This window comes from Atractosteus spatula, chromosome 26 (assembly GCF_055471065.1).
Source record: "Atractosteus spatula isolate fAtrSpa1 chromosome 26, fAtrSpa1.hap1, whole genome shotgun sequence".
Classification (NCBI taxonomy): domain Eukaryota; kingdom Metazoa; phylum Chordata; class Actinopteri; order Semionotiformes; family Lepisosteidae; genus Atractosteus; species Atractosteus spatula.
The window spans coordinates 4,070,272-4,090,764 of record NC_142731.1 but is presented as its reverse complement, the minus strand read 5'-3'; the positions used below and the strand labels follow the sequence as shown (position 1 = coordinate 4,090,764).

At 42.6% G+C, this 20,493-nt stretch overlaps 1 protein-coding gene across 3 annotated transcripts in view; it reads right to left on the bottom strand.

Moving 5' to 3' along the window:
- gpatch8 (G patch domain containing 8) overlaps positions 1-20,493 on the bottom strand; it is a 65,518-nt gene that overhangs the window by 29,617 nt on the left and 15,408 nt on the right. For 2 of the 3 annotated variants that reach the window (XM_088906003.1, XM_088906004.1), the window contains exon 3: positions 8,588-8,660. In XM_088906003.1, coding sequence (XP_088762129.1) covers positions 8,588-8,660 — 73 coding nt within the window. Of the gene's footprint in view, positions 1-8,587; positions 10,553-20,493 lie in introns of all 3 variants that reach the window. The other variant, XM_088906005.1, reaches the window with a different exon arrangement.

The following is a 20,493-nucleotide window of genomic DNA, read 5'->3' as shown; positions in this document are numbered from 1 at the left end:
ACCCTGCAGGGACCTCATTCCTCACATAGGGGAACGAAATTAAATATTATCCTGCCCCTTCCTTCTCTTCCACTGAAAACGAGAATGATTCATATTTGCTTTTCGGTTCTCAAGACAAATATACAATAGACTTTCCCTGTGGACCTCCTCAGTTATGAGCAGAGGAATGTGGAGAGGATAATGATAAAAGTGTTGGTAACATCCCAGATCTTTCTCGTGACTGAACTGCAGGCTGACATGAATCCAGAAGGGAGTAATACAACTGCTAGCACCACGTAAGACTATGCTCATTTTCTCTCTTCAAACCTTCAGACGAGAGCCATGTAAACGGATGGGCAGGGAGGTGACAGATGTCTTACATTGCACTGAGTGAACTATTTAAAGAGCAGTACAGAGTGATTAGAAAAACAGGACACTGAGTTGACTGTGGTGCCAAATCATACTTTACGCAGCTAAACCTGACAGTTCCATGTGCCACGGTGGAGCCAAACTGGACACAACACTGGCTCTGGTTCAGCGCCTGTAGCTCCAGATCAATCGAAACCCACTGACGGGACTACCCAGGCCCAGCAGGAGAGCAAACTCAAATCCCCAAACGCCTGGCCGAGCCGAGTGGAGAAAAGGCCCTGAACAGGAGCTCAAACGGGTGATTGAATTACTTGCAGAATAAGTTTTCAAGAGAAAAAAAAAAGTGTCTTGTTACCTTCCATTTCAAGGCCATCTCGGGGTGTTTTTAGCATCAAAAGTTACAACTAAGCAAAACTGCAGGCTGTATGTATAGCACGGATGCATTCATACAGCTTTGAGCCTTGAATCCTGCAACCACCTTACACTACACTGTTTCCTCACAAGATGCTCCTTAGTAAACTCTTCCTTTGCCAATCTGAAATGTTTGAAATAGCAGGCACTACATACATTTAAGTAAGGGAGGGAAAGTTCAAACCACGGCAGAAAAATTAAGTTTCCAAAGATGCAATGAGCAAAATGTACTGGGAAACACATGGCGACACACTAGTCCAATCAGATAAATGAATGGACATGTTGGCTCTCCATCAGCCAGCTCATAGAGAGGGTCTGGCCTTGCTGGTAAGCCCCCTGTAACCAGCCAGTTCCTCCAGGCCTTCTGTGCTACCAGCAACGGCAATTATTCCATGTCCATAACTCCAGCCACAACTCTTAACTTTTATGATGCATCAGTAAGGTCTGGGAGAAGAGATCTGCGGCAATCATTCGAAAAAAAACAGCAGAGCCTACCACTGTTCACAGATCCAAGAGCCTAACTCACTCATTCACAGGAAGAACACAGCAAAACAGCATCCAACCATCAAGCTTTCGGGAACCATTCAGTCATTTTGTTCTGCAAGAACACTTCTGCAGTAATGCTTGTCTCACCAAGAATACGTAATGTCACTAGCTCTGACACTGACATCTCTTGCATCAAAAACACCTCTAAGATGAAGCGATCTCATTGTTTCCAAGGTCTGGTTGCTCCTCAGATAGTGCTCTTATGTGCATCAAGCTCTCAGTTGTAAGTACTATTCTGCTGACACTAATGTTAAGAGATCTAGCATTAGTGCTATATTAAGGGACTTACAAAACAGGCTCTTAATGATACCAAATGCAAATACTGTTGTGGCTTCCTTTTGAAAGCACAGTCTTTGAATTTTACAATTAGAACATCATGTGCTTTTCTAATTTAAAAAATCTTTTCCCCTTCTTGAGTGGGCTCAATGGTTTAATATATCTCACAATCAACAGCACTGACTTGCACAGCCTCAAAGAACTGGATTCAAGAGCTTTTGGATAATTTTAATTATTTGATCCACTTTCATTTTTTTTTCCGGTTCATGCTATACGATCATATAAAGCAAGCTGATTTCAAAAGAGGTGGCTGTAAAATTGAGAGCACAAAAATTACAAAAGAAAAATTCCAAATTAAAAAAAAACAAGTCACTTCTTGTAAAGGAAAAGTAAAGGACAGCAGTCCAACATTATAATGTTGACTTCTTTTCTTTTACCTCTAAACCCTGCCTCCAAACAGGCAGAGAACTGAAGCAAATGCCTTTGTGCACCTTTATGCAAATGTGTTTACCAATTTGTTTGTTTTGCAAAATAAAAACTTTTTTTTCTGCCAACTTGCAAACCAGGCAAAATGCCTGCCTCGTTTACAAACATGCCACAGAGCAGCGCTCATTAGCGATGGAGGCAGAAAAGAAAACTAAAAAAAGAATTCAGTTTCTTAAAGCAGACAACACACCGGATTCCCAGTTGATGAAATAACCTTGCTAATGATTTATAATAATTAGACAGCTACACTCCAAATTCCTGCCAACATGAAATGCATGTCTGTTAAACAACGACATGTACAGATTAATTTATCATTTTAATTAAGCATTACTTTGCAGTAAATATGTTGCTTTTTACAGCTCATTCTCTCCTTCATGGTGCAGAGATGGAAACCTACTACTGTTTAATTAAAGAGAAATATGCTATGGGCATTTATATATACTGTATGTTTTAAATTTTTGTGTTGGTATACTTATATAGGTAATCAGTTTTTTTGCAGTACCTCCAGTGCCTTGTCCTCCTTTAACTGACTCTCTTCTACCAAACAGCAAATGGCTGCAGATTCCTTAAGTGTGAAGATGGCCTCTGCACACGTGACAGCCCGTCCTGCCTGTGCTATCAGGGACTGAGGAGGAACTGGCTGAACACTGCATTTGTCATTTGAAACAAAACAGCTCCAAAACCACGTGGCAGCGTTTCATCTGCGGAGGTTTAACAAGTGTAATCTAAGGCAGGTGTTCAGAATGAGTCTGGATTGAGAAAAAAAACAGAGGGAGGTAGGGGTGGTCATGTCACACCCACTTCTCACCCACAAACACACTGCAGTGACTTTTCCACCTGCTGGCCAACGTGTGATGTCGACACTGACTGTAGAAAACAACAACGTCCCTCCCAGCCTCCTGCTCAACTCTCACACACTTAGCAAGCGAAGAGGGAGCCACCTTAAACCACGGCCCCGGCTCACAGTGCTGTGTCAAGAGTCACCAGCTATTTTATCATTTACACTGCAGCTGGGGACAGATCTCTTACAGATCTTGAGACATTTTTGTCTGGATTTCATTCTGCCTCTTACCTAATTATCCAGATTTCAAAAGAAGAGCACCTGATTTTTGGGTCTAAATCTGTTGCTAATTGAAAACGCGCTGTACAAGCTGCACAACACCAGAACATAGTGTTATGCAGGCCTGAAGTTATTTTTCAGTCACCTATAACAGCAAAAAGGCAAAACTCTAGCCAGAAGCAGTCAGTTGATCTATAATCAAAATTAAGGGACAATTACTGAAACAGTGTTTTTAATATAACATCTATAACAGTTATGCAGTCTATAGCCCTATTATAAATTCTCTGCTAGAATTTTGTCTCCTTAAAAAAACTGTTGCATCCACAGCTGAGGTCACTTTTGAGTAATAACTACAATAAGTAATATAATAAGTAAGATGAGGAATAAGCACAAACAACTGATATGGGAATACTGAAATCAAGGATAATTTCCCTTTTTTTTTCTCCTGTTTCTCCAGTTTTTTTAATCACTTTAAAAAGTTTCAGGCAAACCATAGTTTTCTTTACAGATTTTTTTCCAAGATGTATATAATTTAAACTAAGTCTTCCTCAACTCACTTGCAATATGTTTAGTGATGTGTTATAAATGTTACATGATGTTATATGTTATGCTTTACATGTGCAATAGAATGATGCGCAATGTTTTATTTCTCTTCTTTTTTTTTCTTTTGCATTCTATTTAAATGTACAGAAGTGCTGGGTTTCCATATAAAATTTCCCCCAGGGGACAATAAAATCTTATCTTAAACACGGGTGATCGGGTTCTGTAACCAATGTCAACCAGAGCCAGGATTCAGAAGGAGCTCTGGCACAGACATTAAATGAAGTGGATTACTTTCTAATGAGCCACTCACATGCAGGTTACTGACAGGGATCCAGTTTGTCTACGTGGGTTTGCTTCATGAGTGATTCCAGAAGCTACACCCCCTCCCCTGCACACAGCCTGGGGCCTGTGAAGCCAGCTTTAGCTCCAGCTCCTCACTTAGCCTGAGCCGATTCTTTAGACAAGCTGATGATGCTGCAGCACAGCACAGCTGACCGGCCAGATCAGTGTAGCTATTAATAATGAATGACCCTCTCTCCCCTCGAGCCACCTCCAATGGAGAAAAGCATAGGTTCTCCCAACTGTTTCAGAAGACAAGCAGTGAAACCTGAAAGAAGCTGAGTGCACTCTGTACAGCGCTAAAGGCTGACGTCACAGCCATTTGCTGCTGACTTGGCTAGAAGTGTATACAGAACGAAAGCAGCTGCAGTTGGGGGGGGGGGGCTGTGCTATTACTCAAGAAGAGCAGACGGGGGGGGAGGTGGTGTAAGAATCGCTGACTTAGCACTACTGACTCCATAAGTTTGTCGGACTGCACTCTTACAAGACTCTGCAGAATGGATAGGTCTCAAGCTATGCAAACTCCTGCTTCATCCATTTTTAATGTATTTTAAAAGCAAAAGTTATTCTGCTTACAATATTATACAAAGAAATCTTAGTTTTAGGTTTGTTTTGATGAATGTTTATTTTGTAAAACTCTCAACAAGTGTATCCTCCACTTTTACTGCAGACCCATGACTAATATTGAATTTATATGGAATTGAATAATGTAACGCCACAATGGATAATACTATGCCATTTTAATTTAGCGTTGAAACCTTACCTAGATCATCTAGGAATCTATACTGGAAGACTAGGTCACATCCATAGTAGCTCCATACAATTTTTCACAAGGAAGGTCTGTACAGAGTAAAAAGTACAAGAAATGTTTTGAATTTATTTTTCTACATTTTATATATTCAGTGCAGTCCCTCTTTCATTAACATAAAAACACAGATTCCTGCCCAGTTTCTAGAGTGGGATACAGGCCCACATGCCTGGCAGTATATCAGTCAAACACTGGTGTTTCCATGATCACTATTCATCACTGTAAGATCAGATAAGTTTTGTGAAAAAAAGAATAATGATTCAAGCTGTCCGTACTCTGAATGGTATAAAACAGCTCAATCTATTCAATAAAACAAAAGAATTACTGAATAGTGAATATATATATAATTAGCAACATACATGAGAATATAAAGTGGAATACCCCTTTAAAAAGCACTGATGAATTATTTATTTTTAAAATAAACCATTAAGACAAAAAAAGTCTTGAAAATCATCAGAATTTTATATAGCTCAACACAAGTAATGATTAGCAACTTTCAATTAATCAGCAAACAAGAATGGCATTAAAAAGTTCTTATTTGTTAGAACACTGCAATGGTAGTCGTTTTATAATGAATCTTAAATGGACATCAGGTGCTGTATTCATCATCAGGAAAGAGTCATTTTTGCAAAGGCAGCACTGCATTTAAGAAGCTTCATAGCTCTGAGAGATGCTTGCGAGAGGCAGCATGTCCAACTTGATCACAGGCAAAATCCTGAACCCATAAATCATGGAAAAGGATTAACCTTCAAATGTAAAGGCAATGTTTGCAGCTCACAACTGGCTGGGTTATCCAGCACGTATAGAATGCCCCTTGCTTGGCTAGAAGAATCCCACTCATGCACCAACTGCAACTATTGTCCCATCTCATCACTAAACAAGCACTTCAAAACCTTCTGGCTGACTCTCTGGAAACTGTGAAGGGGGAGACCCAGGACTGACAGAAAGCTAGCACAACTTTTATTCTCAGTATTACCTTTGTCCTGGTTTAGGATAATCTTCAGACAACTAGAAGAAAACCATCTTGTACTTGATAGCTCACACCTACGAGCAAATTTGAACCTGGGAAATCCATCACAACCCACAGACAATGATATTCTGATTTGTTTTCCATTTGTTTAAACATTGACTTCAATGTGCATAGATTTTGACCAAAACAGGTTCCAATAAGGCAGCATATTTATATAAATTGCCTTTTCAGTTTTTTTACTGTTTCTGAAAAGAACACTGGCTCAAGCTTAACAAAAAAGCACCTGGATGATCCACAAGACTACTGGAAAAATGTCTTCTGGACAGCTCACAGAGACTGAGCTGAGAGGGAGCCAGAGAGACAAACAAGTGTGATGACACTTTCCAACAACTATCTTCAGTTAATGCCTACAACATACTTGCAACTAAATCCCAGAAGGGACAGGCAGTGCATTAGATAATTGGGGTTAACCAGACTGGCTGAGGGGAGAACATTAAAATTCTGATTAATATTTGATGATGAGATTTAAAAAGCAGGAGAATAAACTGTAACTTTGAAATCCCTTTGCTCATGGTGTTTTTTTTCTCCTAGTCACCAAAACAAAACACTTCATAATACAGATCATAAATTTCTTTAAGACCTCAAATATCTGCTTCATATTTGAATATCATTCAAACCTTTGTGCTCCTTTTCTCTCTCTTGGAAAAACCTTAAAACCCAACTGTTAAGATAAGCCATCCTGTCATCAAAAAGGCACAAACGGCAAACAGCTAGCAGCCTCCCTCTACTCTTTGCAGGACAAGTGAAAGATGCAGATGTGTGGAAACCAGGATCCCCTTAGGCAGGCAGAGGGAGTGAATGTGCTTTGGAAAGACAGCAAGCTCCTCTGCTCCCTTGACGATCACAATTCCCTGGAAAGCTGCTATAACTGAACTCACAGGAGTATGCATGCGGCATGCTGGAATAGGGCCTGCACACAAACAGCCTGAGCAGTCCTGCCTGACCTCCAGCATTTACAAAAACAATCCATTCCTCTATAAATGCCACAGCTTGGCAGCAAACCATAACAATTACTGCAGCTTTTTCTCCACTAATTACAGGCTGATTAATCTCAATCATAAACATTAAGTTTGCTTCAAGAAACATAAGTATCTCTACGCACAAAAATCTTTTTTCTTCAGCACAGAAACAAATAGCAGCTGCTTACATACATCCCTTTGAACCACACTCAAGTGTCCCACAATGCAACTCCCTAGTAAAACCGACTCAGCTGATTTTTCTTCATTCATTTGAACACAAAACAGACTAATAAACAGTAACACGTCTTCTGCAGGAACAACAGCAAGTGGGGGTCCCAAAAACTTTCAAGAAAGTTCTCACCAACCATATTTCTTCTGTCCTCTTTCAGAAAAAACAACAACCGTCAAGATGTCATGGACAGAGTTTAACTGCTTAATCAGACAGTTTCGCAACATATAGGAGGCTGTGCTCGCTCAAAAAAGAGCAGCAAGAGGAAGTCTTGGCAGAAGTGTGACTCTTAATGGCACAAAGTTCAGCTGTGGCCACTTTTACCATTCTTGCAAACTTACAGACCAGTCCAAAATTCAAAAGCCCATAATTTCATGTAAAATATTCCTAGTATTCTAATATTAGAAATCTGAAAGGGATCCACTGTTTTCTGGTATCAACAGGGATGCGCAGTGAAAGGGATATACTGTAGCACTACAATGCTCCCCAGCCATCACATTTTCCATATGGTCACAGCTCACTGAGTCACACACGTGCTCGTTCAATGCTCTCCATTGTCCTCTGACAGTGAGAGAAGTGTTTACGCTAGTGGAGCTACACAATAGATGATGCTATCTCCTGAACGCACTCCAGAAAAGGGAGAAAAAAAAATCTCCAAAAAAATAATCATGACACAAAGTAAAAACAAAAAGGCATTTTTAAAAAAAGATATTAAAGATGAACAGTCCTGCACAACAAACTTCGGGCTTTTTTTTACACTGAACGTTAACACCATAAGAAAAGTTCTAGAAATCCGGTATTAGAATTAGAAGCTCAAATCTAAGGACCTATTCGTCTTACTTGAATAAAAAAATAACGAACCTTTTATAGACATGCCAAAAGTTTAGATCAAGAACTAAGCTCTCTCTAATGTTCACAACATAATCAAGCCAGGATCTCACATATTCTGATTCCAGCAAGAACATGAGAAAGACCTGTTCGTGAGAAGATCTTTCAAGCCTGAACATTCTGCTTTTTTCAAAATGCATGAGGGATGAAGAACAGAAGGAACAATCTCAACCTTTCGAAAGGATTTCTGACCCAGCATTTTTCCTTTTCTGCCTCTCTCCCTCGGGTATTTCCCAGCACACCTGTTGTCTTTCCCCCCTCAAGGCCCCGGAGCAGTCCCCTCGTAGCAATTAATGTGCTCCAGTTTCAAAGGCACAGTTTAGCCTCCTGCCAGGGGCCTAATGAGCATGAAACAGTCAACGCCAAGGCAGCAACACAACATTAGCCCGAGGAGCAGAGAGCTGGCAGCTAATACACTTCCCACCCCTGAAACACCCCTTGCTTAAGCCTGTCCCTAAAAGACTCTTCTTAAAACAACACCATTCTGAAAAAAGCACCTATAGCAAGAGCTTACTCACAATGACAACTTACATAAAAGACATGTAACAAAAGAGAGAGATGGAAAGAGACCACAAAAAGGCGGACTTATTTAAAAAAGGAATCAAGAACAGAGATGAAGAGGGAAGTTCAGAGAGGACTGGAGGAGAAGAAAGTACTTCCTTACCCTGCATGGACTTCCCCAGCCCCTGTCCCAGCTTCCAGCCATGCTTCTGGAGTAACCGGTGCCCGATATTATCCTGATGGACAGAACAGAGAAGAAAAACCAAAAATATTCCAATAATAAGAACAGCTTTCCCTGCAGGCACAGAACATACCGCAGGATGAGGAGTGGGCACACAAGGGCTACTATGGACAATATCATATCAAAATATCGTGTGTCATATCAGATCAGATCATGTAGTAAGCATGCAGAGAGAATGCTGACAGTGCTACTGAAAGGGGGAGGGGGGTGAACGTGTTTCCTTTGACAAAAAAGGTTTTCCCTTAAGAAGAAAGACTGCTTCTAAAACTAACAGTCCTAAAAACTCTTCTCCCATTTCCTATGTGGGACAAAGCGACCCATTCACTACAAGGATTTTTCTTATCCAACAGACGACAGGCATAGCCCCCAATACTGGGTTTCACACATTGTGAGAGGCAGCTTCAGTGCACAATGTGGAAGGGAAGTAATGTGATTGCAAACTGAAGGAACAAAATGTATAAAAAGAAAAGCAAATAACACTGCTAGTGATTTTATTAATACATATATATGAATATATACATATAGAAATGTATACATATATAAACATATATAAAGGAGAAATGTAGAAAAATTGCATATACAAAAATAGGTATAAAATTCCAAGCTTCCAGTGAAACCATACCCATGACATACAAAGCACCATGTTGCAGCCATCACAAGAGAAAAGGGCACTGGATTATTTGTGCAAATTTCAGTGTGCTTGCATTAGTGACTGATTGAGGAAATGTGCGCGACATCAGTTGCCTTCCACTTCATCTAAGCAAAACTGTGAAATGTAAAAACCACCCCACCACTAATAATCAGAGCAAAACGAGATGAGGTTAAAAAAAATCAAATTAACAAAAAAAATGTATTCCAGGCTCAGTTCCTAAGTTGGACTGCAGTACATTTTCAAAAGAAATATTTTTTGAATTATAAAAATAAATAATAAAACGAAAAAAAAAGATCACATGCAACCTTTTGTTAATTAACAAAAAGAAACAATGACGTTAGTAAAAACACTGTACAGGATGTTAAATATATAGGGGAAACAAAAAGGTCTAACAGAATCTGGAGAAAGAGATGAGCACAAGCACAGATAGGTGATCTTCACGTGTCGTCTAACGGAAAGAGCTAAGGGGGGGTTAGGATGGAACAGGCAGAGCAATGGAGTTAAGACGGCAAGTTCTATTAGTGCACATGAGGAGAAACCAGCGCACAGCGAGCGGAATGTCTCACCGCGTTGTTGCTCACCCTCCATTCACACTCCGATACAGCAGGGTGACTGATGGGAACCCCAGAACAGCAACCTGCTTGGCTCTTGGTATACTTACCCTGTGCTGCTCCCTGCGGGCCTGTGCTCTTCATACCAGCCCTTCACTGCTCTGCCTTTGTATGACATGACACTCCCGCCAGTCTCCATTTCTTTAATGCACTTTTAAATTGGGTCAGCTTTCCTGATGCCTGAACCTTGCAGCTCCACGTACACCCTCTCAGTCTTCTAATTACTCAACTCGGCCTTCAATTACATTTAATGACTTTGGTCGTGCCCTGTTAACGGTGGATTCAGCATCTGGACCAACCCCATGTTTTTAGCACTTACAACCTGACAGACAACATGGCTGAATTGAAAATCAGCTGCCATCTGCACAACTCCTGAAAGGACTAATAAAACGTGCATCCCCTGTACTAAAGCAAACCAAACGGCACTGCTTTATGCCCCACTAGTAACTGTTTCAGAGGCAATGTGCAATTCTAAAAAGCATTTCCTTCCAAGAAAACAGAGGGGGACCTGCTCCTCCCTGCCTTTTGGAGTGGGGATTGTCATCCCAGGTTTCCATGTCACCTCTTACACCACCTTCACCAACTGGTGAATCAGGTATTTTGTTCTAGTGCAGTGAGGAAAGGCTGACAGGGGGAAAAAAAAAAGATGGATGCAAATTAGTAGGAGTCTCAGCAGCCCAGCATGGACGCACACAAGCACATTCAAGTCTCTGCTGGGAGCAGTGGGGCTTCAGGTGGAGCATGTTCGCTTCTGTAATTCATCAAACACAGAAGCAGCTGACTGAGCGAGCTTACGAACTATGGACGTCTACAGTAATACCTTAAGAATGGAAGGAAACATCAGACAAGAGGCTGGGATCATACAAAGGCAGAGCAGGACACTCTAAGCAGTATTTGGAGATCGTCTATAAATACCAATGGACGTCTCTGACCACGCTTGTTTGGGAGAGTAACTTTTTTTGAGAAAGGGAGTGGCGTGCCTTGTTTTTGTCCGTCGTCCCCACCAACCTCCCACTCTGCGAACTCAAGAGCAGGTCTCTGTTCTGGGTATTGTTTTAGATCTCAAATTTAAGGAAACAATAATTGTGATAAAGAAATAGCACAAAATGATGGGACGCTGATGTGACAACTTTAGATCATGAATTATTTAAAGTTTGTTTTGAAGAGGTGGACTCAGATCATTCTCAACTTTACACTTTCCTGCCTTAGGCAAGTCATTGTTCCAAGTTCAATAGAAAACAATTACAATTCTTCAGGCACACTCATGTTTCTATTTTAGGAAAAACGATCATGGGAGTGGGTCTTGGCAGCAAATTCAAGCTCAACAAAACATTCAGACAGCGATCTTCAACCCATTCACAAATGAAGACAAAAGTCAAAACATTTACTGCTATTATTCAAAATAAGACAGCTGACTGCCATACGGCAGTCAAAACAATCTTTAAATACTTCATGAATTAAATTTAAGTGACGAAAACTCAGAGACAAATTTATACAAGACTCCTTGACAGTTTAAAGGAAGGACAATCATGGTTTGTAAGTTGTGACGAGGGATTGAAACGCTTTAGTATCCACTGCCATAGTTTTCTGACATCTGGCTGCTGAAAAAACACAGTGACTACTGAGGAAGACCAGTTAAAAAAACTGTCACCAAAGATCTGGAGGACTGCAAGCCAATATAAAGGAGCATGAGACCTGAAGACTAAAAAGTCTCACTGAATCAAATTTTTGGAGACAGAAATAACAGTCAACAAATATAAGGCTCTTCAGTGTAGAATTAGTTTTCTTGCACATCAGACTTTTTCTTTGCAGAGAATATATTTTGCAGCTACACGCTTTTTTGCTCACACCAAATGCAAAAGTGTAGTTCAAGAACTTAGTACAAAGTATTGTTCTGATTCTAGAGCTTTTACTGTCCGCAGTTCGGGATTTTGCCCGTTTTTGGAATGTACACGGGCATTAGGCACCATTGCCCCATAACTTCATAGGACGCTCAATTGAATCAAAAGATTCAAACTGTTAATCGATGTGAGTGCTATGAAGTGCAATCTCTCCAAAATCTATGTTGGTGGTGTTAAAAGTGTGAACATGACAAATTATGCTACACAATGGCCTGTTTGAGCTACAAGAGCAGTGCCGGATATCAGTCATATCTAGAACAAAGAGCTTATTCTGTGAGTTTTCAATTACATGAACAGAGTGTTTATATCCACTGTACCTGAAAGAAGATGCCTACTTTCTTAATTTCAGAAATGTCAGAAAATGCCATTATAAAACCTGAATATTAAGTATGGACAGTCTGGCAAATATGTAATCTCAGCTCAGGCCAGTTCAGATACCAAGACAACGACAGGTGAGGTGCTTTTCAAGACTAGGAAATGTGCTGAGCTAAAGCACTGTCTTTTCTTCACAGCAGCTGTTCAGAGAATACTAACAAAGCAGCAGCGCTGTTCGTCTCTTAACAAAGCTCTGCATTGGCTGGAAGATAGCAGCTGCTTTTCTGCAAGGTTAAATGCAGTCAGACTGCAGCCTCAGTGAAACCCGGGAGGCAACACATCCAATTACTGCATTGCGTGCATCTCATGAAGACTGAGGAAATCTGCCTACATTCTCCTAAGAAAAATATGTTTTTTATACTTTTAAGCTGCCCACTGAAAACCAAGTGTTTTACAAGTACTGGTTAATGACATGGCTCAATTCATCAATCTGTCACATTTGTTCTTGGACAAAAACATGCACCTCTGAATGAGGTCAAGATGGTTTATGGATAGCCTGAAATATTGGTTTAATATTAAAAATGTTATTCATAGGCTGTGTTCCTCATAACAATAACTTTATCAGTCACCTGTGACATCAATTTATTTTGTGAATAATGCATCTGTGCAAGCAAATCACCGTTGCTTTACAGTAAATGTTCGGCTGTCCTCACGATTATCATCATTCATTATTTAGTTGCATGCTTCTTAAGTGCTGAGGCAGATCTACAGTCAAGTGGAACTCCATCTGAATTTAATGACTAAGATGCTTTTGGTGCAAAACCATCTGTATCAGTTAAGTCTAAAGCGCTTCATGAAATACTTTGTTAATGTCAATTAAGAATAATTTAAGGGGTTTGCGAGGAAGAATGAATAAGTATGCTTTGATGGGCAGCGATGGAAAAGGCACCAATTTCTCAAATGAGCATGCCCTGCGCAGCGTTAAGCCAATCTCCAGACCGGAGATTTGTTCTGGGAGCAAACAATTCCATTATCCTGAGGCTGGAGCCCAACAGTAAAAGGTGCATGAAAGACACTCAGGGGGTCTTACAATCGTATGATAACGTGAAAAAGAAATGCAAAGACCAAATCCGATTGTGAACGAAATCACTGGCCAAGAGTGACGAGATGTATACGTTTTGAGAAATTATTTTCAATACATCCTTCTTATTTCAATAAATACATTTCAATAAATTTTCAAGGTCTGTTTTTCTTTTGTATTTAGGTCTTTTCTATTTGTTAAACCCAAACAGTACAGAGCCAGGACCACTACAATCTTTATGCAGATCGAGATACACAAATTTGCCAAGACATTCAGTCATACTCAGGTGCCCCTAATCCTTAGTACTTTACAGTGTTAAACACATTTTTCTGCTTTTAAATCACGTATATTACATCTATCACCCTTTATTTTAAGCAAACGGACACTTAACGTAGTGAAAAGGATGGAGGAACAATTTCGAAATACAGAGTGGACACAGAGAGCGTTTCAATCCTGCGTCTACAGCAGGAAGCCTGCAGCACTTTCCTCTGCATCACAGAGACAAACGTCGGCTTCAGTTAGATTCCCAGGAAGTGGGGGAAGGTAAACCGTGCATTGCTGTCTTTGTTTATCCCAGAGCTATCAGGTTGGCATTAACTGCAGTCAGGAAGCCCATGGCAGCCTGCAAAGCAGGACGATAATCAGGGAAAAGTGGGAAGGCCTCCTGAGTTTGATTGGATTGGAGGTGAGACAGGAGGGTGAGACACTGCGCAGGCTGTGCTGAAAAAATGAATGCACTAAAATAAACAGACAGATGAAGCAATACGCCGATTCCAATAGCAGTGCAAGTGGAGTGAAAGCATTTCCATACGAACCTGGCTTTAAAAACTGGGCTGTCAAAAGAACAGTTAAATGTAACACAATGTAAGAAACTGTCCAATCACTAATGCGTTCATTTCAATTAATTTTGTTTTTCACTTTCTTGCTTGAAGAAAAAAAAAATCTAAGAACAGAACAAGAGTGTGAAAAAGCAACATGTTTATAAATTAATTACCTAACCAACTGATTTTTTTTATAAAACAGGTATTAAAATCAAACTAAGAAACCAACAAGTTAAGACTGATGGTAAAAAGTCAAGGGCAGTGTGCTGCGACTGACACAGTGGAAGGAAAGTTACAACATTACAGAGGTTCAACTAAAGAAATAAAGAGTAAAGAAAGAGAGAGATATCCAGGAACAGCTTGGCTTCATCTGGGCCTCTACAGGGGGGTGACCGCGCTGGCTTCCTTATTTGAACCTAGGACAATTCCAATGGCTTTTAAAAACCCTTTCATATAAATCCTTGGAATGGTACCTTAGAGACTGCTTTTTCTAATAACCCTACTTCAGCGTGCAAGTCCATTTCAGAGGGGAAAAATAAGATCAATGCTCCAACAGCAGAGTGAAACAGCTGCAGTTCGCTGGGCTGACGGGTCTGCACTACATCTGGATCAACTGCAGTATTTTGCGGGGACGACTGTGTTGGCCGCCATCAGCTTCCAGTCCTGACGGTGCAATGCTGCAGATGTTGAGGAAGCGATCTCAGCAAGTATGCCCGGGTGAGAGAAGACCTGGCCCCTACCCAGCTCTCCTCGGGCCTAGGCCACGGAATTGCCGTGCGGAGGGTTAATTCAACGCGTGATGAGCTGCAGAACTGTCACGGAGAGGGGGAAGCTGCGACCGTGAGTCTGCTTTGAAGGAGGCAGATCCCACACAGACAGGTGCAGTAACAGGCTAGATTTAGTGCCTGAGGGATGGGAAGGTATTAACTTACAGACCACCCGAACGCTCGCTGACAATGTCACACCTTACAGAGCCAGATCTATTTGCGATTACATTTTACCTTTCATTTTGGCACTGCTCACGCAGATGAGGTGCAGCACTGACCTGGGGTGAACGGTCCCCTTCTGGATATGGTTCTGCTTCAGTGTGGGAATTTGTCACCGGATGAAGGTCTAAGTGAAATTCTGGGCCAATTGAGAAAAATAAAACTAATCCAGCTCTACTGACAAGGTACTATAACTGTGTGCTACACTGCTGGTCTCTCACGTGGGTCTTGCACTACTGTGATAGATGAAGTAGATGCCCCTTACATTTAAAATGTTTTGGGATCCTATGAGACTATCTACCTAAATGTAGATATAATGAAAGGCTTATTATGTGAAATCAGAGTTACCATACAGTTAAGGGCTCTGGATCTGTAACTGGAAGGTTATGGGATCAAATCCCTGGTGTTCCAAGCAGGTGTGCTTGTTCGCGTGGTTATAACGGCCTGAATGAAATATCGCCACCTGCACAAGAGAGCTACAGGTGAAATCTGCCATTAAGCAAAGGGGTTACACATAAAGCTTACTAAACAGGTATCACCGGAAAAAAAATCCACAATAAACTTATTTCTAACTGGCAGCTGAACCAAACCTGGAAATCCTGATTTAGTCACTAAGGAGTATTCTAGAGCATTTTAAGGAAACCTGAGGAAATTGACTCCTTTGATTTCCCCATCTAGCTCTAAAACAAAACTAAAACCCTTAAAGTGCAAGATGAGGCAAATCGTGGACTGACAGTTCACTGGGAAGCGTGATCCTTTACAACTTTCCATCCTCTCAGGCACCAACATCATCAACCCAGCACTACTGGGGGGCTGGTTTACTGGGGAAGACTGCAAGGAATGGAATACCGCCACCCTCAGACACGTTCTCCACTCCCCACTCCTGAGACTGAACCCCCCCCCCACAGTAACAAGGATTAAAACACAGGGAGCTTCAGGCAGAAGCATGTTTCTGCATTATCTTTTGCATTGCCCCCAATCTAATGAAAACAAATTATTATCCCCATGTTCGCCAGAACGGATCTAAGCCCCGTGGTCATTAAGATTAAACCCAACTCCGCACCCACTGTCCCTCTTTCACGGGACACATTTCCTTCTCATTTAAAACGAAGAGTCGTTTCATCATTGTGCTGATCCAAAAGGAAAGGCTGCAAGCCACCTGAAAGACTTGAGTCTCTGAATTCTAAGGTGCTAAACCAGTTAAAAAGAGAATGATACCATATGCAACAGGGCTTTTATGCCATTTACATTAACAAGTAGAGGGGAGGCAGTATGTCATTCCTTTGCAGATTGTTTCTGGTTCTAAGGTACCAGCCCCAATGTCCCCAGCTGTGTGGTTCCCTCTGTGTGGTTCTGCTTCCTGGGGCGTTGGCGTGGCGACGGGATAATGCCAGGCGTCCTGAGGGCCTGACGCCGCCTGCTGGATATCTCTCTCGGGGTGTGAGGAACTGAATGCTACCCAGTTACGCATGCAAGGCAAAACGTTAGGAAACAGGTCCCCAGAAAAGTAACACAGACCTCTAGCTGCCTACAGATCACACACAATGAGTGGCAGGGAGAGACGCTGACGGGAATCGGTGCTGCATACAGTTCCTTCACACAAAACACACTGGACTACACTACTGGCAGCTGTCACTTTGGGAACACCTGTTCTGTCACTATACAGAACAGACCCCCCCCCATCTTAAAAGGTATGCTAGCCAGCACTGCCCCTCCCTCGAATGCGTTTCACAAAGTCTTTTTGGAAACCAGGCAGGAGGCCAAGGCCCTTTTCCCATCTCAGGGCTCCGAACACAACCTCCTTAATCCGCCTGTGTGCCAGTAACTTAAAAATCTGCCTTAAATGTTTAAAGAACTGACAGCCTGCCTTAGCAACGGCTGCCCAGTCTGCCGGTATAATAAACACCATGTACTGCAAGATGGAGCTCAAAAGGGGAATCTCTTCATGTCTTTTATGTCTGAAATGTCATCACTGCCATAGATAACGACAGCCTTCAACAATGTACCTAGTAAAGAGACGAGAGCACTGAAATCAAGTTCCATAATTCATCTTAAACCTCATCTTTTCAATTATGTTTCCTTTATCTATTAGAGAGGCATCTGGGAGTAAATGGGAGTGTGAATGTATTCCAATCTGTGTTGGATTTCTCATCAAGAACAGCTCTCAATAATAAAATGTGCTCCCATATGAATCAGGTTTTATGCAAAGTGCACACAGTTAACATATATCTTGCGGTACCTTTATCTTCCAGAAACCGAGAGTTCAGAACGGACTTGTTCAGAACTGTCTCTCACAACTGAAAACTCTCATTCGTTAAATGAGAGGTAAGTAAAACACAGGAAAGCCTAACACATCCACATTTACACATGGGAAGAAGCCTCTCTATCCTTCTAGCCCATTTGGTAGTTAGCAGCTAACTGATCCAGGATCAGGTTTTTGCCATTGTAGTACTCTGTCCACCTGCAGGGCTGCCAGGCACGCCTGCCTGGCCAAGACAGCGGTCAGGCGTGGGGAAGACGTGCTGCTGACCCAGCTGCTCAGCTGAACAATGACAGGGAGCCCTGGGAGCCCGTCTTTGTTTCTCTCCTCTCAGACAGAAGTTCTGTCTGCGTAAAGGTCAATGCACCTTGGCAAAACAGCACCCCCACCCCCTTGAGCTATTTCACGTGCCAAGGCTTCTTCTCTCTCGGGGGCCAGTGCTGTGCACACGTCTCCTTCTGCATTGGAAATGGGGACGGGGGGGGGGGGGGGGGGGAGCAGTGACAGCAGCCAGTGTCTTTCGAAGGAGCAAAAACCCTGCGTTTCCTCCCTGCTCTGAAGCTGTATGCTGCAGCTAACCCTTCAGCACCTCTCCACAGATAATACCGCAGAAGCAGACACCGTTTTTTTTTTACCTGGGATCCTGACCACTTTCTCCCTCTCTCTCACTCCTCTGCCGGCCATAAAATGTGGATTACGAGTTATTTTAAGCCGTCGCCGTTCTGGGCGGTGCAGCTGTGCACTGACGCGTGAGGAATCGCATCTTCCCTCTCTGTCTCCCGCTCTCTCCAGCGAGCAAATGCACTTACCTGCAAAAACGCTGACGACTCAAATAAAGCGGTTGGGGAACACTGAACTCCAACTTGAGTGACCGGAGCCCAGACGGCTGCCGACATTCACTTGCTTTTACTGTTTCTATATCCACAGAGCTGAGTGACACAAGGACGAGGGATTTCGAACCCCTTTGGTCTGGGGGAGGGAAAAGGAGTGGCCGAAGCCCCAGCAGCATGGGAACTGGGATCGGACACAAGCTCCCCTCTCCGCCTGCCTCAAGCCAGCACCGGCTCCGACTGATTCTGGCAGAAGAAACATCAGCCGCCCATTACGAGGTGTTGCGACATGTTTCCCATGACATTGTGGGAATGTTTCGCAATGTTGCGCTGGCAGCTCGGCTCCAGGCTCTCGCCCCCAGAGGAGGGAGCGAGTGCTGTGCTATGGGTATCGGATGAATAGGCGCTACTCCCTGTGGCAGCATTTCTGCGTCACACTGGCAGGCTCTTTCATCCCCGTTCCATATATCGCACCTGTCACCCCCTGGATCCGTGAATACGGCTCTGTGCTCCCAGGCTGCAGGGCAGGGGGGGTTACTGGGCGCTGGTTTGACGAGAGGATTGACTGGGCAAGTCAAACAAGTGGGGAGGAAAAACAAGACTTAACCAACTGACAGCATCAAGAAAAAAATTGCCTTTTGATTTGATTTCCCAGATGGTGGTTCAAGGGTGTGCATTTGGATGAAGAATTTCATACATCTTCCCTCATTTTCCTTCCCCCCCCCCCCACCATGGTCGGGATATTGCCTGGGAAGTTGGAGCAGCGCAGAATGGAGAGGGTTTGAATTCGTCAGGAGCGATCATTCGGCTGGGGCATTATTCCGCGTTTTCTAAAAACTACTGTCTGGAGCAAAGGCTCAGAAACTTCGGAACGCTGCACCAAAATTGGACAGTCTGATGGAGAAATAAGCACCCAAAATTGACACTCACAGCCAGAAATATCAACACCCTCCATCTCTAAGAATGTTATTCTCAAATGTATTAAGCATAATAAATATTGCTCTTTGACTCTACCTTCTTTATGTTATCTGAATTTTCATTCATCCTAGTAATGATGCATCCTGCAACAAAACTGCAGAAATCACTACTTACAGATGAGCATGCAATAAACCTAGTGCAGTTTATCAATATTTATTGTCCTTAATAAACTAATATCGCTGAATAAGATGGAGGTTTGCCAATACTTTATGACAATGACTGTAGAATCCTATCATTTCTGAGCAGCACCAAGCAGGGCCCTGAGCCAGCACAGGGAATCCAGGGGCACACAGAACAACAATTCACTTCAGCTGAAATGCAACTACAGGGGAGTGTTTTTTTCCCCTTTGGCAGCCAGGCAGGTTCGAGCTAACTGTACCTCTTTGCGTGAAGACCCCCCCCCCCCCATCTCTGTTTTAACAACTGTCAGTCTTCCCCACCACCGTAGCCTGCTAAAGTCAGCATGGTGTCGGAGAGACGCTTGCTGCGATATTATCTACATGCCTCGTCAGCAAAAATGCAGTTCCAGTTGCACAAGCACCATGCCAGCACAGAATGACAGAGGGTACTGTACACCGAATCACTGTGTAGAGAGGGAAAGACGGAAAGAAGAGGGAAGAGGAAGTGAGAGAAGCGGTACCCTAGGAGATAGGAATAGGAAAGCAGAGCGTGCAATACAAACCGGGTCATAGCTGCTTAGCTAATTGGGGCCAATTTGCTGCAGGAGAGAAATGTCGAACACCCCAAGTTGTGTACAATACTGGAAATTTCTGGACGCACTCTTCCACTCAACACACACAAACACTGACTACACACACACGCACACACAAAAACAAATAGGCACAATATAACAAGCCAGCACTCTCTGCTCTCCTTCAATCTCTCTCTCAATGGAGTGGATACTGTACTGGGGTTCTCCTTCGCAATTATTGTCTGGGCACCCTGCAGCATCAGCTGAGAGCCTGCACTGCCCTGGAAACCCATTTTACAATTCTCAGTTTATTTTCTTGGGTTAGCTTTAGTGTTTCTATCTATACTGGAGGATCATGGAACTGGAAATATTAGTTTTCTATAGTGATGACAGGTGAAAGCATTAAAATATGAATCATTATTGAAGAGGAAAAAAGGCTTTTGCCCTTCAAGTGAAGATGTCATGCTTGCACCATGTTTTGAATTTGATTTTTTTTCCCCACTGAACTTTTTCCGGCAGGTCTTGTGATAAGAGTGCCGGAGTGACTATTTATCTGTGGCTGTGCACGGCAGGCTACCCGGTGCTAGCTGGCCTGGACCGAGGGGGTGGTGGTAGAGCTCACTATAGCCCTCCTCCTCGTGCTTTTTACAAGGAAGGCTAATGGAGTTTAACCTACTTAAAGAAACAGCTCTAAAGGCTCAC